This window comes from Drosophila nasuta, chromosome X, assembly GCF_023558535.2.
Source record: "Drosophila nasuta strain 15112-1781.00 chromosome X, ASM2355853v1, whole genome shotgun sequence".
Lineage (NCBI taxonomy): Eukaryota > Metazoa > Arthropoda > Insecta > Diptera > Drosophilidae > Drosophila > Drosophila nasuta.
Window position 1 is genome coordinate 9491742 of NC_083459.1, and position 24789 is coordinate 9516530.

Genomic DNA, 24789 nt, shown 5'->3' on the forward strand with positions numbered 1-24789 from the left:
AAGTTTATAATGGACAGATCGAAAGCATTTTATGCCAATAGTTTCACTGATCGATTTTTGACAATACAAAAAAAACATCATTACAATCAATGAAAGAATATTGCGGAAATTTACCAAGAACTGAGTTCACATACGTACATACAATACAATATTACAATATTACAAACTAGAATTAAGGGGCTTACATAATTTGCATGCCATGTCTGAACGCTAGATGGCGCCACGGCACAAATTGAACCGAATCGTATAATAAATTATGTAGCTTGACTGTCTAACTGGGATTTAGTATTTGCAGCTCTCACTTACATTAGCTTTAGATTTATTAGTAGCAAATAAATAGTTTCCATCTCCTGTTTGGCCTCAGGGCTTTGCTCTGCACTCGGGCAGCGTAGCCTCGCAGGGCTCCGTTTCGGGCAACCGAGGCAGCGCGCTGCATTGGGCATCCGTCACAACGACATCGTGCTGATCGAGACAGACAACGGAGCGACGTCGCTGAGGCATCGGAGCACCCGGTTGCCTACATGTAACCGGGCAGAATTGCCAAGGTCCGGGCCACCAGTGAGCCGGACACTGTTGCTCGCCACAGGCGCGTGTCTGTCGCAACGGACGTTTGTTCTTCGCATGCGTCCAGCAAGGCAACTTATCAGACAGCACTGTTGATAAGAAATAAGGAATGAGTACATAAAGGAATGAGAACTTTTAAATCAATTAAGTCAATTCTTTACCTTTACCATTCTCATGGCAAATGGGCTCACGATGCTGCACACCGCCGCCACAGCTGACGGAGCAGGCTGTCCAGTTGCTGAGACGCCACTGATGCTGTCGCCCAGCGCTCACATTCAGGGCGGGCAATGTGAACTCATAGTAGATGCCCGGATTGCTCTCATTGCCGCGCACGATCGCCTGCAAGTGGAAAGAGATTAGATTAAAAGTTGTGTAGGAATAAGCAACTAGAGTGCTAAAGAATCAGAGACTAGAGAAGAATCTTATATAAGAAGAAAAGAATCAGAAGAGGAAACGAATCAGTGACTAGAGAAGAATCCTACATAAGAAGAAAAGAATCAAAAACTAGAGAAGAATCTTATAGAAGAAGAAAAGAATCAGAGACTAGAGAAGAATCTTATAGAAGAAGAAAATAATCAGAGACTAGAGAAGAATCTTATAGAAGAAGAAAAGAATCAGAGATTAGAGAAGTATCTTATAGAAGAAGAAAAAAATCAGAGACTAGAGAAAAATCTTATAGAAGAAGAAAAGAATCAGAGCCTAGAGAAGAATCTTATATAAGAAGAAAAGAATCAGAGACTAGAAAAGAATCTTATATAAGAAGAAAAGAATGAAAAACTAGAGAAGAATCTTATAGAAGAAGAAAATAATCAGAGACTAGAGAAGAATCTTAGATAAGAATAAAAGAATCAGAAAAAGAAACGAATCAGAGACTAGAGAAGAATTTTATAGAAGAAGAAAAGAATCAGAGACTAGAGAAGAATCTTATAGAAAAAGAAAAGAATCAGAGACTTGAGAAGAATCTTATATAAGAAGAAAAGAATCAAAAACCAAAGAAGAATCTTATAGAAGAAGAAAAGAATTAGAGACTAGAGAAGAATCTTATAGAAGAAGAAAAGAATCAGAGACTAGAGAAGAATCTTATAGAAGAAGAAAAGAATCAGAGACTAGAGAAAAATCTTATATAAGAAAAAAGAATCAAAAACTAGAGATGAATCTTATAGAAGAAGAAAAGAATCAGAGATTAGAGAAGAATCTTAGATAAGAAGACAGAGTTTTAGTCTTCTAGTCTAAGAATACACTTCTACAAGATCAGAAGTCTAGACTACTAGCAAACAAGAGCAATAGATATATGTAGTACTCATAGTCTAGCCTAGATAATGTCAGGATACTAGTCTTCATACAACTTACGTATAGCACTATGGAATGCTGTATGGGCTGAGGTATTTTGATAGTCTCCTGTTCATCCTGGCGATCGTAGAGACTCTCGACGCCGGCAATTTCCAGTTCCCCTGGCATCGAGATCAAGCTGTCGCCGTTCAAATAGAACGCACCCGATCCAACCCGTCCGATGGCAAGGAAATGCGGTGAATTACCCAACTCACGGATGAGTATGTGACGAGCACGCGCTGGGATGCTGACAATATCAACGTAGACACCGTCACTGACATTGAAGGGTTCGATGAAGGTTTCCTTTATGGGCTTGCATTGATCACCAGCACCGCCACAGACACCGCAACGATCGTCCTGCATGTCCGAGTCAACGATCCAATCGCAACCAACTTTCTGAATGAAATACACGTTTAATTGATCTCGCCGTGAAACAAGTGTGCGCTGTTTATACCCGAACTTACCTTGCAGATGCCATCGATGCACATGTTATTCGTGCCCAGCGTGCAAGGAGTGCCATCGAGCACCGTTTCGCCCCAGTTGGCGATGATTGTGTCATCCACATCGCTGCAGAACAGTCGACAGGGATTGTCTGCAAAACAACCGAATGAGAAAGTTGATTAGCAAGGAAGTACAATACTGAAGTATAATATCGTTAATTGCACACAAAAATGTTGCAATTATATGCAATATTTATTTTAAGTAAATTTATTTTTGGTTTTTCTACTACTAATCTCTATAATTTCAACTACATTTAATCCAATATAATTGCATAAAATTGTATGTGAATAAGCTTAAAATCTGCCAAGCTTAAAATAATGCCATTACATATAAGGGCATATTTCATATTATTGCTAAGCCATGTGCAATTAAAATAATAATAAATAACAGATATGTTTGCAAATATCTGGATATTCAATTTGAATGATCACCTCAAAATATATGCATTTTGAATGTATTTTGCAGATAATTGCATACTTTTTTGTGTAGGAAATGGATATGTAATTATCTGCATTTTTATTTTTACTATATGGACCCTAACATTTAACAGTCGAATTTTTCATATATGTATAACAAAACATAGTAATGGCTTTAAATTTTAATGCAAAATGTGCACCTATGTGCAGTCCACTTAAGTTAACAGATGAGCTGCTTTATGCGATCAACATTGGATTTTATACAATTAATTTGGATGTGCAATTAACTGCAATGCATAATTTAAATTCTATGCAACTAACTTGGATTCGCAGTTATGTTAAATTCACAATATAGAATATATGTTCTTATCGACATTATACCGTAAATATCTTCAAATTTCCCAAACAAACTTCTCAAACTTATGTGAAGTCCACTTAAGTTAACAGATGAGATGATTTATGCGATCAACATTGGATTTTATACAATTAATTTGGATGTGCAATTAACTGCAATGCATAATTTAAATTCTATGCAACTAACTTGGATTGGCAGTTATCTTAAATTCACAATTTAGAGTATATGCACTTATCGACATTATTCCGTAAATATCTTCAAATTTCCCAAACAAACTTCTCAAACTTATGTGCAATGCACTTAAGTTAACAGATGAACTGCTTTATGCGATCAACATTGTATTTTATACAATTTATTTGGATGTGCATAATGCATAATTTAAATTGTATGCAACTAACTTTGATTCGCAATTATCTTGAATGTACAATTTAGAGAAGATATCGAAATTATACCGAAAATATCTTCAAATTTCCCAAACTTACTCTTATCGAAGAAGGGCAGCCACTTGTAGGTGGCACCCTGATAGCTGACATTGTCGTATCGCGCACACTGCTGGGCCCGGAAGCTGGGCTCGTGTTCGGGACACGGCCGCTTGCGACAGATCTTGTAGCGCTTGCGCTCGCCAATGCAGAAGACGCCGCCATTGGCGGGCAATGGTGAATCGCATTCGCGCTGCTGCGTGGAGACGCCACCGCCGCAGCTGCGCGAACATTCGCTCCACTCGCTCCAATTGCCCCAGCCCCCGTTGATGGGCGTCAGCTCCTCCATGCGCACACATTTGCCATTCTGGCACCATTTGTTCTTGCCACACGTGGTGCCCGGGGCCGTGGGTCGCATGTTTGTCACACATTCGCCATTGACGCGACACCACAGCGTCGAGCAGAACTCATGCGGCGATGAGCAGGCGCCCACATCGCTATCTGTGGTTAGGTTGAATTGCATTCGGCACTGCCGCTTGGCGTTGTATGCCTCACCCGGCAGCGTCTCTGGATAATTGTATTCCGCAATCGTGGTCGGCGAATCGTCCAGACATTCGCCCAATCCCTGGCTGTAATGCAAAAGTTTGTTCGCAGTTAAGATCAATTAACTTTTTTAACTCTTTTTGTACTTACTCCAAAAAATGTGTGATGTACTTGCGACTGCAGTTCGACCAGCAAACTTGCAGCGTGTCCGCCCCAAAGGTTGGTGTCATGATGTGCACTATGGAGCCCACTCGCGGATGGCAGCCGATTTTTGCAGTGTCGTGGAACATGCCGAAGCTGCAAGTTACAAGCATTAGGTTGGATTACAAACAAAAGTAATTATAGCTGACTCTAAGAGACCCTGTATATAATCAGTAACTAAGAAAATATTACTTAACTGAAGAAATAATTAAATTGGGGTGACTCAAAACAATAGAATAAAAAATATAGTACAAATGACAAAAAAAAAATTATAAATAATTTAGAATAAAAAACTAAAAATACTAAAATATATCCAACAATATAAATCGGTTATATTTTTTGCAATGACTCGTTTGCTTATGAGCTTGTGTGTTCATCGGTTTCCAGAAGAGGGATAAGCAATCGGACTGAGAAAAACGACGATAAAAAATCAAGCTTTTTGGACGCTTAGAGACGCAATGTTTACTCTGTCATAGCAAATCTAATAGAACCGAAAAACTAAGAACTCTTAAAGAAAATTTGTTTGTATACTAGTTTTTATATGGATATATAAAATTGTATATGAATACTTAAAATAATCTGTACTCTAATTTAGCTATAGAATCCCTAAGTATTTAGGATAGTTAACTAAATGGAATATTTATTTTTGTTGGTACTACAGCTTGTACCTAAAAATGTATTGTAAACAAAAAAGAAAAATAAGCAAGAAAGCTACAGACTGATGGGCTCGACTGTGAGATACTCGCTACCCATTTTCAATTAAACCATATTATACTAATATGCAAAATTAATAAACAGAAAAAAACTAAAATATACCACAAGCTGTATTTGGTATAACGATGTAGTACTACATTTAAAATATACCATAGAGTTAAGAATATACCAAATTCTGTCAGTAGCGGGTATATAAAACAAAAAATAACTTTCCGTCAATTATTCAATTAGTAAATAGTTAACAAAATATTATTAATTCGAATTAGAAAAGTATTCTACGTTTAAGAATACAAAATATTTAATTTTATATTTTCATATTTCCTATGTTATATAGCAGTTGGTTATTGAAATAGTCGCATATCTAGCTGTTGCTGCCTTTTAACGCTGCAAGCGTTGTACGTTAAAAATAAATGTCCAAGCTGTGCACAGTTGCGCCACAAGGGTTAAACTCGATCAACATTGTTGCGACTGCACGACAGCGTAAAGTCAAATTCCCCCTCCCTTCGCTCGCCCCCCCATTCGCTCGGACAGTTGCCAGTGGCAAAATGAGACGAGATTTATTATTTGTATTGTCTTTGGAGAAGCAAAACAACAGCAAAACGCGACAAGCAATTTATGCCACGCTGTGCGACTAGCCAAAAGCGAGTCAAAAACCTGATTATTAGAATAGTGCTTAAATTAAGAACACCAACAACAACAACACACACACAGATACACAAACACAGAGTGTGAATAAGCATATCGTTGTTTGGACGGTAGCTGCCACCTGACGATGACCGTTCGACCCAACGATAATCAAACCTAAATTGCCTAACAACAACAACAACAACAGGTGTCGGAGGTGTCTAAGTGTGTGCGTGTGTGTGTGTGCCTGAGTGTTGTGTTGATGGAGCCGGGTGCTGAGCTGAGCTGGTGAACTGGTGATCCGCTGGCTGCCTGGCTGGGTTGACTCAATCGGAACACGCCAGACTGACGGGCACTTGGCTGCGCTTATAAGGCGTTTTACAAAAATCCACTTGGCACGAACACGAAACGAGATAAGCCTACGAAACCGGACAACCGACAACTGCAGCAACTGCGACACCAACAACAACAACAACAACAATACTGGCTACCAAATTGCTGCCTACTTCCCCTCTCACTCTCTTTGCCAGCTTGCGCCAGGGTTGCACTAAACTGCGACTTGACTTCAAAAATGAACTTTCCAATATATTGATTTTTAGCAGCAGTTAGCGCCACAGACAAGTTAATTAAATTAACATTTTTTGCATGAACGAAATTTACTAAATACAAAATAAACTGTTGACGTTGCAAGTCAAGTGTTTGAATTAAATGTTAGAGGTTTCAACGTCTCAATAATTCGCACAAATAAAAGTAATAAACCACAAATTCGTAAACCATAAAAAAGCTTATAAGCTGAATTATGCCAAAGTTACCTACCTATTATAATACATTGATTAATAGCGTGATTATTATGAAAAAGTGCTCAAAACGAAAGCTCATTAAAAACAATTCAATTAAGCTCATTAATATGCAACATATAAAATAGTCAAGTAACAGTTTAATGCGCTTTTAAACACAAACTATAGAACTTCTAAATATATGTTCCACATACAGAAAATAAAAACTTGATAAATACAATTAAAAAAATGCAATTAATATATGACTAAACGTTCACAATGTAGGCCAATCAAATTACATTTTAACGTGCTTTCAAACAGAAACAACACGCTTAGAAAAGCGCAAGCTATAAAACATCTAAATAAGACTTTTTCTTGTCACAAAAGCTCGTTAAAACAATCTAAAAAAGCTCATGAATGTGCACCTAAATGCTGAATATGTAGTGCACTCAAGTAACGATTTAATGTGCTTCAAAATATAACAAGAAACTGAGTTCAAACCTAAAAGTGACGGAACATTTAACTGATTGTGCATCCCTAGCAGTGGGTAATGAGTGAGTGTGTGTTTTTGTCGCTGAGTCTGCGACTAATTGAGTTTGAATGGCGAAGGAGGCGGCAGCCGCCAGGGGGAAGGGGCAAGGCGCGAAGAGGGAGAGTGGCAAGTGGCGAGGAGGCAACTGTGGTGGCAACTGTTTTGCTTGATGCTAAAAACAAACTGTGGGCGTGGAACGCAGGCGATCATTGTCACACAACACACGCAGGTGTCAAAAGCATCCGTCGCGTCCACTTAGAGGCAGCAATTCATTCATTTTTTAGTTGCTGCTGTTGCTGTTGCAGTTGCAGTTGTTTTTGTTGTGGTTGTGGTTGTTGCTTTGATTCATTCATTAAACGAATTGGGCTGCACATAAATCTTTGGCTGCGATCAATTGATGCATTTGCATTGCGTTGGCTGCCTGCCACTTGCCACTTGCCGCTGGCCACAAGTGACTGGACTGAAAGTGCATTTCGATGTTGGCCAACTAGCATACTGTGTGTCTCTCTCTCTCTGTCTCTTCTATGGGTTGCATGTTGCATGTTGCAAATGCGACTGCGGCTGCAACTGCGAATGCAAGGCGCCGCTAAACTGACGGAAGTGCCGACTTACTTGTGCCCCAATTCGTGCGTGATCGTGTGGGAGAGCATGATGCCGTTGTCCTCGTTGACGCTGCACGATTGCCTCGGTTTGCACATGCCGCCCACATTCGCCAGTCCCAGAGTCCTGCAACAATAACAAAATAAAAAAAGAAGAAATGAAAAATACATAAGAAAGACGTTTACACCTTATGCATTCTAGAATATATGTATTTAAAAACAATGAATGTGATATTTGCACTTTATAATTGTTGCTTGATTAACTTGTGATCACAATGAAATTCTTCGAAATCCCGCAGTGTCTGTGTTTAAAATAATATAGTCTGAAGATTGTAGTATTTAGTTAGTAAAATGATGTTGAATTATATGAAATGATTGTTGCTAAATAAACTTTCGATAGTAATGAAATTCTCAGAAAACATGCAATACGTATTTATAATAGTATATGCTGAAGCTTGTAGTATTTAATTTAAAGTAAATTTATATTTCCACAAAATATAATAATAATTTTTGCTTAATAATCTTACGATTGTAGTTAAATTCTTTGAAATCATACAATATATAATATATTGAAGATTATAGTATTATATTTAGTTTAATATAAATACATTTTCTTAGAATTTTATAAAATATTAATATTAGAAATTTAAATAAGATTCGCAGAAAGCGTTCAAAGTGGAACAAATCGTTCAATCAAATTAAATTTATTTTAAATCAAACATTAGTTTAGTATGATTTATTTATTATTAGTTTTGTTCGTATTAGTATTTGGTGTATTGGCTTTTAATAATTTTAGTATTCAATTTAAAATAAATGAATATTTTTTAAAACTGAATAAACTGTTGTCTAAGTCTTTATAAAGTAAACATGTAAACTTTTCGTTTAAATAACTTTATCATTGTCTACTCACATGCAATTGTTGCCGCAAATGTTTTTGCGCGTGATCAGTATGGCAACATCATGATGATTCGGATCATTCTCGTTGGCCGAGTTCTGCTTGTGCTGCCAGCTGCAACATACGAGATAATGACTTTGTGATTCCCAACTGACGGGGTGATCATCGATTTGAATTTACCTGCAGAATCGATCGAGATTCTTTTGCGCATTCTGCGTTAGATTTAGTTCGGGTGCCGTATCGTTCTCCTGCAATTCGATAATCTTGACCACAACAATTTCAATGGCATTGCCAATGCTGGGATCCTTGTACAGAGCAGACACCATATTCATAATGGTCAGCAGATATTTGACGACATCCTTGTGAAATGCCGACATTGTGGCATCGGCCACAATCAGTGTCTCCACATGCCGCGGACTGCTAATCGAGCGTCTGCTGCGTGGCCCCGTCTGTGGCTCCTCGGGCTGTGTGTCGTACTTAAACTTTGTGTGCGGCTGTTGATGGTAATGATGATGACGTGCAGGCAGATGATGTTGCGTATGCTGCTGCTGTTGCTGCTGATGATGCTGATGCAGATGATGGCGACGCACTTTGCGACCACCTTGTATCTTAAACTTGCCACGCGACTGCCACTCGAGACGCGTCTCCATGCGTCGTCGTGGCTCGCGTGTGCCACAATTGCTGATGTGGCCCTTTCGGCGCTGTTCCTTACGCTTTCGCTTGTGGCGACGTCGTTGTTGTGTCGCCTAAGCGAATCAATCATGAGAAACTATATAAACAACAACTAAATGCTTGACTTACCTTTTGCTTGGGCATCACCGAGGAGCGCTGGAACACCACATGTGGATGCCCATTGATAGGATGTGCCGCATACTGCTTGGACGGCTCTATATAATACTCATTGCTGGCCGTCTTCACATGCCCCACCTGTTATTGAAGTAAAAAACAGTGAGCTACTGTGTTTCAAAACAAAAGACTTAGGCAACAAACTTGGTGATGCATTTACAATTCATAAGTATAATATGTATATACTATATATCATCAATATAAGTATATACTATATACTATCCATAATGAGTCTGTACTATATACTATCAATATGAGTATATACTATATATATACTATCAGCATTTACTATCTTATATATATTTTCTTCGTAAATTCTAATAAGGCCCAATTATACGCAAAATTCTGTGAAAACAATTTATTTCGCCATAAGCAAAAATACTAGCAACAGCTTTCGTAAGCATGATGGAAAATTCTGAATAATTTTGTGTGGCACTTTTGACGAGCAATTAAAATGATTAAACACATTATTAATTGAGATTATTATCGACATTCTTGGATAGCTAAAGATAAGGAATGTTGTAGAAAAACATTTGCATTTAAAGTGGTAAAGTATTTTAAACAATTTAGAATTATTGAAGTTAATGCAACAAAACAAGAAATATAAAATTTACTATTAAAAGTGGTAAAGTATTTTAAAGAAATTAGAATTATTGAAGTTATTGCAATAAGGCAAGAAATACAAAATTTACTATTAATTTGTTGTGCAACTTTTTTATATATTTTTGAAGAGTAAATAAATCAAAATTTCTTTGAAATATTAATTTGATTGTATCTTGACTTACCAGACCGGAGCAGGTGGATATGGCGACATTGGCCGACGGCTGGCCACGCACCTTGCCATGGAAATGGCAATTGAGCTGATGCGCCTCTGGAGGCGCACGAGTTCTCAGATCGCGACGATGACGCTCCACAATCAGATGCGGCGCCAGGAAATAGCTATTTGGCCTGCAAGTGGAAGTGGAAGTGGAAGTGGCAATGCATTAGAATACTTGAGGAGAGCAGACATTTCGTGAGGTGGCACTTACGTCAGCTCCAGATGCAACGTCTCGTTGGCCAGCGGCAGCTCGAAATGCAACTCCGGCTGCTGATGCTGATGGTCAGTGCTGCGACGATGCCGCCGATGATCCCGATCGTGGGCATAGTCGAGTGTGTGTGTCATGAATGCACCATCGGCGTGCACACGCCGTGGCACCACCAGCTGTCCCTCGCCCTCGAGCAGCTCATCGGTGTGCAGGCCATAAAGCTTGAGGCTGCCGCCAGAGCTGAACCACAGGCAGAGCAGAGTGCTCAAATAGAGGCGCTTCATGCTTGCAAATACTTTGTGTGTGACTCTCCTCTATATATTTTCTTACTCTCTCTCTTACTTTCTTTCCTTATCTTTCTCTCTCTCTCTCTCTGGGACTCTCTCAATGAGTTTTTTCTAGGGGGAATCTCTGTCTCTTAGCCGTTATCGATGCGTCTCAGCAGCTTGGCAATTAGCGGGCACATGGCAGCGATTGCATTATATCTCCAACTGGGCGACAGCTGTAAGGCAAATAGATTAAAGGTTTGATTTCAGTTCGATTTGAATTCTTCTTATTCTTGGTATAGACTAGCCACAGAATAAGATTTCAAGTGTATTATACAAAACGCGAGAACCGCAAAAGTTAAAGCTTAGCTCAGAAGTAGATTCGATTTAACTAGACTTTTAGATTCACCAAAACCAAACAATGAATTTAAATACAGCAAGTTTAGAAAGTCGAGGGTACTCGACTGTAAGATACCCGCTATCCATATATACCTAGTACTACATTCAAAATATACCAGAGATGTCAAAATATCCCAGATTGTCAGCCTTAACTGCTTTTAAGACCCGATTGCAGCAGGCAATCTTACAAACGTAATTCTGAAATAATTTCTACAATTTTCATCAGATCTTAACCAAATCACAGGAATCATAAATACTATAGTTATTGTTACTCTTGTACCACAATTAACTTTATCTTCAAAATTACGCTTTGTAATCGATTTTGTTTTATTGGATAGAAGGAAATGGCTATATCGTTGATGATAATCAAAAATATATATAATTTATGGGGTCAAAGATGCCTCATTTTACTTGTTACATTTTCTGTAGGCACAAAATTATAATACACTTCTATTCTATGGATAGCGAGTATACAAATTTAATTTAAATTGAAACTAATTTACAGGTTTTATGCTGCACCAATTTCATACCAAATATATTTATAATATGTAAAACCATTTGTATGAAGCTCCAACATATTATGTATTACATCTTTTATCATATGTTGCAATTGTTTTTTGCATTCCTCATTTTGCACATTCAGCAATTTTGATACAAAGAGCATTTTGAATATTGAAATTCCATTTGAAAGAAGCAAATCTATTTGTTTTCTCACGAAATGTTATTGTAAAATGAGAATGACATAAAAACAGCTGTAACATATTATTATCAGAAGTTTAAAAGTAGAGCACAGATCGCAAATATATATCTGATAAAACAAAAGTGATAACTTGACAACTTTATTTGAATATTAAAGAAATACTTTGCATCGCATTTAAGTCATATTTTTTTCTTGATTGTCGCATTAAGAGAACATCTGTTTATTAACCTAAAATATACAAATACATTTAGCAAAGATTAGCTAGCAATTAAAAGATTTGCAATTTAGGAAATGCAATAATTAGTTAATTCACATTTGAATTTAAAACAGCAGGAAGAGCTTCGAGAAGAGCATGGGACGAACTCATTTGCATTGTTCAAGAGTAATTATATTTGATTCATTTGTTGTGTATTGTATTATTCATGTGACTTACATACTGATTAATCCAAGATTAATGTAATAATTTGACAGGTTTTGAAAGCCCATTAAGATGGAACAAGTTTAATTGCTGCGAGATGAATGGATTTAAGCAAATTGGACGCGTTAAGCTCAAATGAAATGCTTCATTTATAAGATTAATCCAAGATTAATGCCACATTCAAGTCACTCGACACAACAGCAACAACAACAACAACTACAACAACAACAACAGCAATAGCGAAATCGAGTAACCACAGCGCAGTGTTGGCGTCGCTTTAGGCTAAGATTGTTGCCACTGCAATGAGATTGAATTTCAATTGTGCGCAATTCATCAAGATTATTGCCTGTTGTTGTTGTTGTCGTTGCTGTTGCAACAGTTGTTGCTGCCGTTGCTGTTATTATTGCTGATGAGGTAGCAAATTGTTGCTGCTGCGCTGTGTGGCGCCACTCTGACAATTGACGAGACAGGACATCAACAATGCCAACTTGCAACAATTGTGGCACAAATTTCTACGAAAATATTCAACAACAACAACCACAACATCAACAATGTCAACGACAACTATTGCTGGACAATAAATAAAAGCTGATTTGCTTTTAGCAAATGGGAAAATTAAGTTGCCAATGATGTTTTTGTTTTTTGGGCAGTTCCCAAAAAGTGTGAGTGAGACAGTGAGCAACAATATTTGGTTGCCAGATACACGAGCAATAAAATTAAGCAAATAATTTGAATGCGGCGCTTGAAAGAGAAACACAAAAACCACACAGCAGCAACAGCAACAGCAACAACAACAAGAACTAGCAAGAACTACAACAACAAGAGGAGCAACAGCAGCAACAGCAGCATTGTTGTTCTTATTATCAAAGCAACACACGACAACTTAATTATTCATCAGATGAGCAGATGACGAAGTCAAGTTGGGAGATCAAATGAAACTGGGAACTGAAGCTTCAAGCACAAGCTGAGAACTGACTCGGGCAACTTGTTGTTGTTGTTGTTGTTTCTGCTGTTGTTGTTGGTGTTGTTCTGGGGGCACTGGCGCTGTTATCACGATCACGATTTGTAATTTATGATAAATGTTGGCAATTCCATTAATAAAATTAAACAAAGCTCATTAGCTTGGAAACAAATTAAAAATCTTTTCTTTTAAATTTTGCCAAGCGCGAAACGTGCCCAAAAAATATACAAATCACATGAGTGAGTGACTTCAGTTTTCAGCCAGCTATAATGTGTTCTAAATACTCTTTCCCAGAAAGATACAAAATAAATAAATGTCTGATTTTGAAAAGTTGCTAGCAAATAAAAATCGTAGAAGCTGTTTAAGAAATAATTTTAAAGTTAATTGCTTAAGTTGGTATATTTTTCATGTAGTATTATATCGATATACGAAATATAAATGTTGGTACTTTACAGTATTTTTTATGTATTTTATTTTGGTATATTTGAATGATAATATAATACCGCACTATATTTGAATACGGTATATTTTGCATGTAGTAGTATATCGAAATATAATTTTTGAAGCATTTCAGTATTTTTTTTTTGTATATTAAATTCATAGATGTATATCCGAAGTATATATTTTTCATTATTATTCAGTATTATATTAATATATTTCAGTATTTTTTCGGTGTGTTTTTACTATAATATCGCACCGGTAGATTTTAGTATTTTATGATAATACCGCACAAATCTTACTATATTTGAAAATAAAATAGCAATATACGAAATATAACTATTGGTATATTTCAGGTATTTTATTTTGGTATATTTAAGTGATAATAACGCATTTCTCTTACAATATTTGAAGGTGTATCATTGAAATAGTATCATAAAGACGAGTTTGCTTTTTGCTTGTCAGTATTTTTTGCAATTGCTTTGCAATAATCTTGTCTACAGTTAATGATGATTTGAATGAAGTCCTTATTTACGACCGAAACGGATTAAAAAGGTATAATATTTTTACGATCTGCTAACAACACACAAAAAATAATGTGATATATGCACAAGATTATATGACTACACTTTGTAACCTAAAATTTTACTCATATTATAAATTATTATCAATATTATTTTATATTTTATTATTATTCATAAGTATTTCTGACAAATTTAAAATACTATAAATAAGTCAAAGCACTCTAGAGTCTAGACCTTCCGTTAATGAGCAGCCAAAGCAGATGATCGGATGAGCAGACTCGCAAGGAGAGCGTATTGAAAGCGAAGACATCACAGATTCTGTTGGCGCCTTTAGCAGGCGCCGTTTTAATTTAAATTCAAATGCAATGCAAAATAAAAAAACCCCATCGTGAGCATAATGTTGACAATAAAATGATGATTTAGCTCGACTTCCAGAGTCCAGAGACAGTCTCTCCATCAGTCAGTCAGTCAGTCAGTCAGTCAGTCAGTCTGGCTGTCTGTCCGTCTATCTGTCCTATTGTCTATCGTCCCATCCTGAGCCGCGAGCCATTCTCATTTGCAATTGCGGCAAAACTTGAAAGAATCGCACGAAATTAGCAAGCGCCACATTATCATATGTTAAACGTTGCGTCGAATCAAGTCGAAGTCGAAGTCGAGTCCAGTCTCAAACCCAGTCTCAGTCGCAGTCTCAGTCTCCAGTCTCCAGTCCCCAGTCTCAGTGTCTGTGTATCAACTCGTGTTCCAGTCTCTGACTGACTGACTGACTGAATTGGCCATTGGCGCTGTTCATTATGCTGCACTGCGTCGACTGGCAGGCGCCACTTTTAATTATCAATCAATCACATTTGACGGCTCCCTCCATTAAATGTCAGGGCAATTGATTGAATTTTCATTTGGCAGACAGCAAATACCAGTTTCCTCTTTATTCCCTCTCGCTCTTCCATTTGCAGTCGCAGACGCGCATCCACATCCGCAGAGAGCATTGATCAATGATTTTGTCTGCTGATCAGAGTTGGCCATGCTTCGTTGGCTGCCAATTGCAATTGCAGCCAAAGCTGATTGATGGACTCTCCGCGAGGAGCTTTCGTTCATTCATTCATTCATTCGGAAATTGACTCGGTTCCGACATGTTCAAGTCGTAACTCATTCAATCATTAGGCATTAGGCTAACTGATTTATCTAATCGCCAAATGCCTATTTTCTACCCACGTGCTGAATGATCTCACATACCATGTGTACGTTAGTTTCTCTCTCCTAACTGAGCTCTTTTATCCTCAATAGCCATCAATCGCCAAAAAGGAAAAACGAAGCTAAAGCTATCGACAAATTTCACTGCAACGATACGAATATATACTCATCATCATCATCGTCATCCTCTACACATCGTCCATATTGATTTTGTATTCGGAATTTGTATTCGTATTTGCATTTGGCTTTTGCTTGCTGTCTGTTTGGCTGTTTGGCGTTGGTGTTCAAAAATTGACATTTGTCAACAGCTTTGTTGACGCTTTGCCTAATTTATTAGCCACGTTTTGTTGTCGCTTTACATTTGGCTGGTCGATCACATCATCATCTCGCGATAATGATCATCAACATCGTCATCATTTGCGACATGGGCGACAAACTAAGCTCTACTCTTAGATCATCTCGACTTTGTATGCAAATAATGCGACCCAAGTCACAAAAAAAAATGGAGAAAAAAACAAAATTGAAAAAAAAAAACCAAAAATTCCCAGAAAAATGAAAAATACGCCATGCCTAAGAAGGAACCGCAAAATGGAATCACGTAAAGCAGAAAATTTTTGGATACTCTGCACAGTTCTGAATATATTCTAGATGATTCATAAATACTATATTCCAAGACAATCGTTGTGATCTATATAAGGTTGAACATTAATGGCATAACGATGAATATAAAATATTCTTTTAATTTGGTTCAAGTATTTCGTTGACAAATATGATGGCATATCTTTGACGATCGTCAGCTTTTTATTATAATTTTTTCTGTATTAAAATTTTGTATGCCATTATAATAAGGGATCATCGAAATATAATGGAAATTTAAAAGACTATCAAAAAAGAAAATGCAATAATACAAAAAATATTAAACACTTAAAAAATAATTTTTTAATTGGTCATCAGAGATGATGACAAAACAAATTCTGAATTAAAAGACACGACTGATTTGATTTATAAAACAAGAAATATTCAAGCATGCCAAATCGTTTTAAAATAAGTTAAATATATGAAATCAATATTAAAAGAAATTTATCCCCAATAATTTTGTGTTTTTATTTGTTATTTTAATATTGTTTTGCTCAACTTGTTAACATATGCTTGAATTTTGTAAATTAATATATAAGATAAATTGGCTTTTCGGTTCCTTATCTCTGATCAACTGATTGCTGATCATTTATTTCTGATGATCGCCTTGCATGCAAATGCAGAGAATCTCGATTTAGGCTGGATGAGGATCTTCTGCCCACCAACAGCAAACAGCAAAGAGCAATAGCAACATATGGCCAGGCCATAAAGCGAACGTGAAAATGGCAAAAACGCTGAGAGAAAAATGATCTACGAGTCTGCTACAAAGCGTAGCATAAATGGGAATGAAGAGGTGAGAGGAAGGGGCTGAACATTTGAGGCTTTGAAAGATTTCACTTGAAGCGAACCGGAGACGAAACCAAAGCAATTTGTACGCCTACCCGCCAAGACTAAACTCCCATTGTCGAAGCTTCATTCACATATTTTTCATTCATGCGTTGTAGTTTCATTGAGCCACACACACACACACACACACAAGCATACACTTACACACACCCAAGTCGTCGCACACACACACAGACACACACACACTCGCACAGTCACAGTTTTTATTTTTATGAATGAAATGAAACTTTTAACGTAAAACGCGGAACGACTAACGCTTTCAGAGGAGCAAGTGAGGGGGGCCAGGGGTGGAGAGCGAGGCGAGGTCTGTCCAGATCGCACGTAACTCCAAAGATACACTGTTGTTGTTGTTTTTTCTTTTATTATGTTTTTTCTCTGTGTTGCCGTCTCGAGGCATATTTTAATTTCTTTAGTGGCGGGCGTCTCCGCGTCGGTTCGCATCGCATGTGGGCCGAAAATGTATTTTTTATGGCGACGTCGTTTTGATTTTTTATTTTTCTTCTACTTTTTGTTTCTCCCTCTCTCTGTCTCTCTCTCTCTCTCTCTCGCTCTCTCACTCTCTGGAGCTGCGACTCCAGCTTCTTGTTGTAGTACAACAAAATGCAGGCCATAAATTTTGCACAGGCGTTTCTTGGGATGGCCGCGGATCGTCACAAAAGAGACGGATATAGACAATTGGGATGGATGGACCGACGTACAGACGGACTGACGGATGGATGAAGTTTTGGACGCACTGCTGCAGCCTACAAAATATGTTATAACAAATCATTTAATTCGTTTTGATTTGTTTTGGTGCCGCATACAGTGTTGTGGCGTTGTTGCTTTTTGTTTTGGCCAAAAACATGCGCCGCGCTTATTTTGACCATTTTTGGGAGTTGCTTTTGGCGTTCATTTAGCTCGCCTGGCTTTGTTTGTGTATCTCTCAGATACGAATGTGTGCAAGTGTGTGTGTGTGTGTGTGTTTCAGTCTGTCTCTCACTGTTTGTGTGTATGTGCGCTGGCTGAGATCACACAGGAAATTAGCTTAATATATGGCTACTGTTTTGCCCGAAAGGCAACAACAAGCGATCCACAAAAAAAGAGAAACAACTGAAAATAGCCTGAGCTTTAAAATAGCAAATTGGAAAAAAAAACAACTGTCTATTTTTTTTTTGTGGGTTTTTCTTTAGGTTTCTGCTGTTCCCCCAGTTTCTTGAGAAAAACAAAGAGCGCCCTCTCCTTAGACCCGCCGCTCGAAAAAATGGTGCTGGCCTTAACTCGACGATCAGTGATCAAAATCACGAGCCCAACCAGCATAGCGGCATGATCATAATATTATACTAAATAATTCAGTATCGGAGCCTTTTAAGATCTAACAACAGAATAAAAAAAAACAAAACAAAACAATTGTTAATCACAGCAAATTGGCATTTTGAACAACAAAAATGTGAATAATTTGATTAAACGATAAGTTGTGATAATAGGCGATCGATTCAAGATTGCCTAAAAATAAAAACTATGTTAAAATCTTTACTATAAGATTTCGCCTGTGAAGAGACAGTCTTAAGATATATGTATGTATGTATGTATATCGTACTCGCTACTCACCAAAATAATGCCGCGGTTCTTGATGTTGTTGTTGTTGTCGTTGTTGCCGATCCGACTGTGTTGCCGTTGCTGTGTTTGTGTTTGTTTTGGTTATTTTGCTCTGAATGAAGCCCGTAAAGATGTCAACCGCAAATGCCGACAACGCTGTTGCTGCTTATAATTATGGTGGCGCTGATGGTAATGATTATAGTGCTATGATTACGACGTTAAGATAATGGGATGATGTCAGGTAAGTGTTGTATGTTGTCGTCAGAGTTGCACAGTAAAACACAGTCACAAAAAAAAATTGTAAAAAAAAACACACACACACACTAAATAACAACAACAATATATGCGCCGGCAATGACTAAGCGATTTTAGATTTTGATTAGTTTTATTTTCAGCTTCAGCTTCAGTTTCCGTTTCGGTTTTCGTTTCGAGTTTCCGTTCTTTCTTAAGCTTTTGTTATTGTTGCGCATGCGCAGCACACGCGCAAAAGAAAGCAACAACAAAGAAGCTTACAAATCGATAGGACGAATTCTACAAATAATTAGTTTGGCGCGCGCGTTCACCGATTATTGTTTATCGATTGCAATTGCAGTTTTAGTTTCAAGTGATTCGTATCGCGATCTTATTGTGCATACGCTTCTTACTCACGCACGCGCATACACACATACACACACACACTCACGCACACACACGGACACGCCGGCGCAGTCGCCGTTCAGACTCAAACTAAGTGAAAATTGCAAGCGGGCACTGGTTTTATTTGAAGGAAAGATTGGGGAGCCCACTGCCGCCGCCAACCAGAGACGACAGACGACAGACAGAGCCAAAGTCAGCAGCAGCAGCAGCAGCAGCAACAGCAACAGCAGCCGCAGTCAGAGCCAAAGCCGGAGCCCAAAGAGCCGAACAAGTGCCGGCCGAACGAACACGATGTGCAAACGAACGAAACGAACCGAATTGAACCAAACCGAACTCACGAATGAATAAACGAGCGATCACGACGCGTCGTTCTCGCTCTTACGAGCATTGTTGATGCCGAGATGTTGTTGTTGTTGCTGTTGTGCGACGGCGACAGCACAGCTGTTACAATGAAATTGCTGATGGCAGCGACGTCACTCTGAATGGAGCTGCTGCGGCGTCTTGCTGCCGCGCCAGCTGCATTGTGACCCCCAGCGAATTCCCTGCAAAAGGAAATGCAACTGCGACTGAGTTCTGCTGCTGTCGACGTCGCTGCTGCTGCGGTTGGCAGTGACCCTGTCGCTAGTCCATTATCAGCATTGTCATCATTTGACTGTGTCTGCGTGTTGTATTAGTTGCTGTTGTTGATGTTGGTGTTGTTGTTGTTGTGCGTGTCGCTATCAACGATTGCGACTGTTTGCCGTACATACATATAATTATCATCATCATATCATGATGCGCAGAAATTGCTGCGTTATCGTCTTCTCGCCGGCGCCGTCGATTCCACAGTTCGTCTTGTTGCTGTTGTTGTTGGTACATCAAGGACGACACCGTTAAACGCCGCCGCCGCCGGCGCAAAAAGGGGAGTAAATTGTTGAAAATTATCACATTGTAAAAAGTGCAGACGCCAGACGCCACAAATCAGAGTCGAGTGGAGTCCGAGAGCAGGAGAAGATCATTAACAATGCACTCCGGCTGCGCAAAAATAGCCACACGAGAACAAATCACATTATTAGTTCAAGTCGCCGCCGTCGGCGTCGGCGTTGTTGCACGTTATTTTTCAAAAAAAAGAAGCGAGGCGAAAAAAACAATGTGGCGCCCCGTTTGATTTTTAGGCGCCAAGCGCGGCGGCGGCGGCAAATTGTGGCGACACGTCTGCGCTGTGTGCAGCTAGAGCTGGAGAGCGTGTGGCAGCAACATCAGCGACAATAAAAAGCGAGTTTACGCGACTCCAAAATACCTGTTGCTCTCAAAGTGTGACCAGAGCGTTGATGCGCGCATTTCGCTGGGCCCAATTTGAAAATATCCCTTCTGCTTAGCACTTTACCATTTCCATATACATACATACATACATAAAAATGTATGTACTAACACCACATTAAAATACCCTGTTCTGCTGGCACATCATTAAAATGTCCCTTTAGCTAGCATATTATTTGAATACCTACCTATACATGGGACTATAATTAAATTAGCCTTTTAGCTGGGCACAATAATTAAAATGCTGCTAGCCACATCATTAAAATACCCTTTGTACTTAACTGGTTAGCGGGTAAACATACAAATACTACTACAACACCAACAGAGATACAAGATAAGAGATGCGACGCGACAGCAAACAGACGCCAGGCACAAACGGCGACGCAGCATCGCCGCCAACGCCACAGTCGACAGCGGAGACGACGACAGTGAGATTGAGCTGCTGATGCCAACAGATATCAAGCACGTCTCAATCTCGAATCATTCAGGGCCGGGGTTTTGTTGGTCAGACGTTGCCAGAAAGGTTTTTTTTTGTGTTTTGTTTTGTTTTGCGGCTGCCGCCAACGTCGCTCAATTAACAAAGAAAAGTCAGTCTGGTACGTCATAATATATTTTTATCTGATTACTAGGCAAACAGACAGCACAACAGAGACAGACTAAGCACAAATCGTGCGTTGGCACACACACATGCACACAATCATGTTCATCATCCTTGCTACTTGATTGTTGTTGTTTTCGCGTGATCTCCTCTAATCAACAGATCTCACTTGTGGCGCCGGTGTGTGTGTTGCCCCAGTGGCGCCAACATTGCATTGTTGTTACTCTTGCTGTTGCATTTGCCCATGTCTTGTTGTCTGACCCACACTTCCATTCTGATTCGAAACTACAATTTGAATTCGAGAGATTGCACATCAAACATTGTTGCGTACACGCATTAACGGCGACATGGGAATGGCAGCTGCTGCAAAAGAAGTAAACAAACCACAATAACAGCTGTTATGAACAAGCATTGCCAGATGTTAATAATATCCAGCAGGGCTGCATGAGTTCGAATTTTAAAGAATAAGTTAATTTAAAATAAGCAATATATGTGAGCAGTGCTTGCAATAGTTATGAAATCGAGTCTTATGAAAATTAAAACGCTTGAAATACCTGTAATGTGTGTCTAGATGTTTGAATGGAGCGCGCAATTTGGCCAGACCAGCTGTCATGCTAAAACAAGTTGGCAGCCCTGCACACTGTTACACAGTGCGACTGTCAAAAGCGATAAAAAAAAGTTGTCTGCTCGGCATTAGAAATTTTAGTGTAGCGCTGCAAAATATTTTCCTGGTAAGTTTTTGTTTTGCTTTCGATGCCAAAGAAGAAAACGTTAAGCTGACGTTGCAAGCTGCACAATAAAACGATAAATCAATACGCGGCAGCAAAGAGCGTGTTGTCCGTGTGTCTGCTTGGCCTGCTTGCAACTTATGTAATTGGCATAGGTAAAGTTTTAATGTTGTTGTCCATCCATTGGATTTGATTGTAGAAAATATGATACGTGCACCGCTAGTGAAGGCGCTGGGCGCACTCGGCTCACCCACACACCAAATAGCCAGCCGAGCAGTGCGCACCAGCGCCGTTGTGGCTCAAACACCGGCCAAGGCGCCTGAGAAAATCGAAGTGTTTGTCGATGATATTCCCGTCAAGGTTTTGCCCGGCACCACAGTGCTGCAGGTAAGTTCCTCCTCATCCCTCTCTCTCTCTCGCTGTGCATGTGTATAACACCTGCTATTCTCTTTGCAGGCTGCTGCTGAAATTGGCGTGGAAATCCCACGTTTCTGCTATCACGAGCGTTTGGCCGTCGCCGGCAATTGTCGTATGTGCCTCGTCGAGGTGGAGAAGTCGCCCAAGCCTGTCGCCGCTTGCGCTATGCCCGTGATGAAGGGTTGGCGTATCAAGACCAATTCCGACTTGACACGCAAGGCACGCGAGGGTGTTATGGAGTTCCTGCTCATGAATCATCCTCTCGATTGCCCCATTTGTGATCAGGGCGGCGAATGCGATCTGCAGGATCAGGCCATGGCCTTTGGATCAGATCGTTCGCGTTTCACCGACATCAACTACACGGGCAAGCGGTAAAGATGCAACAAAAACGATTCCCATTTCAAATGAAATAATTTTATTGTGTCAACTTCAGTGCTGTGGAGGATAAGGACATTGGACCCCTGGTGAAGACCGTGATGACACGTTGCATTCACTGCACCCGCTGTGTACGCTTCGCATCCGAAATTGCTGGCGTCGATGATCTGGGCACCACGGGACGCGGCAATGATATGCAAATTGGCACCTATGTGGAGAAACTGTTCCTCACCGAGCTGTCGGGCAATGTGATTGATTTGTGCCCCGTCGGCGCGTTGACCAACAAACCCTACAGCTTTGTGGCACGTCCCTGGGAGATTCGCAAAGTGAGCAGCATCGATGTGCTCGATGCCGTTGGCAGCAACATTGTGGTCAGCACACGCACCAACGAAGTGTTGCGCATTCTGCCCCGTGAGAACGAAGACGTCAACGAGGAATGGTTGGCTGACAAGTCGCGCTTTGCCTGCGACGGTCTGAAGCGTCAGCGTCTCATTGCACCCATGGTCCGCATGCCAAATGGTGAGCTGCAGTCTGTGGAATGGGAAGGTGCACTCATTGCGGTGGCCAAGGCGGTGAAGAATGCCAACGGACAGGTTGCTGGTGTTGCCGGTCAACTGGCCGATGTGGAAGCCATGGTGGCTCTCAAGGATCTAGTTAATCGTTTGGGCGGCGAGAATCTGGTGACCGAGCAGGACTTCATCAAGGGCAGTGGCATCGATGTGCGTTCCAGCTATCTGCTCAACAGCACCATTGCTGGTAAGTCGCTTCAAACATATGCGATTTGGCTATTTCTAGCTTGTGTGTATTTTTGTGACAGGTCTGGAGACAGCTGATGCTGTGCTGCTGGTGGGCACCAATCCACGTTATGAGGCGCCGCTGATCAATACCCGCCTGCGCAAGGCCTATGTGCACAATGAGCTGCAGATTGCATCGATTGGTCCCAACATTGATTTGTCATATCAGCATGAGAACTTGGGTGCCGATGCCAGCCTCATCAAGGATGTGTGCAGCGGTTCGCATGCCTTCTCCAAGGTGCTGGAGGGTGCCAAGAAACCGGCCATTATCATTGGCGCCGATCTGCTGGCGCGTCCCGATGGCGCTGCCATTCATGCCACCATCTCCGAGTACTGTCAGAAGCTGAAGAAGCCCGTGAGTAGAATGCTCCTTTTCCATATTGTTGCAGTCACTTCACTACCATGTTTATTAACTACCGCAGGATTGGAATGCCTTCAATGTGTTGCATAACAGTGCCTCTCAGGTGGGCGCCTTCGATGTGGGCTACCAGCCGGGTTTGCAGCGTGCGTTGCAAGGACAGCCAAAGGTGCTGTTCCTGCTGAATGCCGATTCTGGTAAATTGACCCGCGATCAGTTGCCCAAGGACTGTTTTGTTGTGTACATTGGCTCGCATGGTGACAATGGTGCTTCAATCGCTGATGCCGTGCTACCTGGCGCTGCGTACACCGAGAAGCAGTCGATCTATGTGAACACAGAGGGCCGCGCACAGCAGACTTTGCCAGGTGTCTCGCCACCAGGCATGGCACGCGAGGACTGGAAGATATTGCGCGCTCTGTCCGAGATTGTGGGCAAACCACTGGCCTATGACACACTCGATGAGCTGCGTTCGCGTCTCGACGATATTGCGCCACATTTGACGCGTCTCGGCGAGTTGGTGCCTGCAAGCAACAGCGATGCGAGCGCACAGACAACACCCGTAAGTTTCAGTTGAAAGAATTGCTTATCATGTAGCTAATTGCTTTTGTTTTGTGGTGCATAGAACAAATCCATCAGCGGCGGTGCCATCGATGTGAAGCTCAAGGAGCTGCGCGACTACTTCATGACCGATGCCATTTCACGCGCCTCGCCCACCATGGCCAAGTGCATATCGGCGGTCAACAAGCAGCAGCGACAGAATGAGGAGGCCAAGCAGAGCGCAGCGATTTAAATGCCGAATAACGCTTCAACTCTGATCTGATGATATAACATAAATATTAAATAATTAATGTTGAATTTTTTTTTTTTTAATTATTGTATCTTGTCTTCGATTATTGCTATTCTACTCAAAACTTTAAGCAAACAACAGCAGCCAGCGGTCAACAAGGCAACAAGCGACAGGAACGTGAAGAGCGACAGAGAATGCAGAAGAAGCTATTTAAAAGATACATTTATTGAGCGGGCACCGAGCAGTTTGTAAATGTCATTGATTTTTGTTCAAAACAAACAATTATACAATACGAAATTAGGAGAAAAACAAAAACAAAATACTTAAAACGCAAATAAACGTGAAATAGAAAAAATAGCCAAAATATTTATTTTCGACTGCTTTAGCATATGTCATTGCTTGATATACTATAGATAGCATCATATCTCCATCTCGCTCTGAATTATGCACATGTGCATAAAGCAATCTAAAAACTTCACTGCTTTGCGACTTTACAACAGCAATTCA

General features: G+C 40.1%; 2 protein-coding genes across 4 annotated transcripts in view; one reads left to right on the forward strand and one right to left on the reverse strand.

Moving 5' to 3' along the window:
* LOC132796313 (A disintegrin and metalloproteinase with thrombospondin motifs 12) overlaps positions 1–19070 on the reverse strand; it is a 41627-nt gene extending 22557 nt beyond the window's left edge. The window contains exons 1-13 of one of the 3 annotated variants that reach the window (XR_009633546.1): positions 18303–19067; positions 10343–10841; positions 10100–10262; positions 9270–9395; positions 8649–9214; positions 8484–8582; positions 7587–7700; positions 4278–4424; positions 3648–4213; positions 2358–2485; positions 1915–2289; positions 726–903; positions 307–653 (exon numbers count right to left, since the gene is read on the reverse strand). Coding sequence is in view for 2 of the 3 variants with exons in the window: in XM_060807444.1 (XP_060663427.1) it covers positions 361–653; positions 726–903; positions 1915–2289; positions 2358–2485; positions 3648–4213; positions 4278–4424; positions 7587–7700; positions 8484–8582; positions 8649–9214; positions 9270–9395; positions 10100–10262; positions 10343–10623 (3036 nt within the window). In the remaining variant the exon portion in view is untranslated. Of the gene's footprint in view, positions 1–72; positions 654–725; positions 904–1914; positions 2290–2357; positions 2486–3647; positions 4214–4277; positions 4425–7586; positions 7701–8483; positions 8583–8648; positions 9215–9269; positions 9396–10099; positions 10263–10342; positions 10842–18302 lie in introns of those variants that run through there. The other 2 variants (XM_060807444.1, XM_060807445.1) reach the window with 2 other exon arrangements.
* A 2367-nt stretch (positions 19071–21437) lies between these two features.
* LOC132795766 (NADH-ubiquinone oxidoreductase 75 kDa subunit, mitochondrial) lies at positions 21438–24639 on the forward strand. Its single transcript, XM_060806645.1, has 7 exons — positions 21438–21554; positions 21751–21938; positions 22008–22339; positions 22402–23099; positions 23161–23492; positions 23560–24054; positions 24118–24639. Exons 2-7 carry the CDS (start codon positions 21756–21758, stop codon positions 24283–24285), a joined length of 2208 nt encoding a protein of 735 aa, XP_060662628.1. The 5' UTR covers positions 21438–21554; positions 21751–21755; the 3' UTR covers positions 24286–24639.
* The last annotated feature ends 150 nt before the right edge of the window (positions 24640–24789 follow it).

What these genes read in the sequence shown, in the direction of transcription:
- LOC132795766 (XM_060806645.1), top strand. Translation starts at nt 21,756, where the DNA reads ATGATACGTGCACCGCTAGTGAAGGCGCTGGGCGCACTCGGCTCACCC. An exon ending in GCTCAACAGCACCATTGCTG is followed by an intron (nt 23,100 to 23,160) that starts GTAAGTCGCTTC and finishes TTTTTGTGACAG; the next exon opens with GTCTGGAGACAGCTGATGCT. An exon ending in GTCAGAAGCTGAAGAAGCCC is followed by an intron (nt 23,493 to 23,559) that starts GTGAGTAGAATG and finishes TAACTACCGCAG; the next exon opens with GATTGGAATGCCTTCAATGT.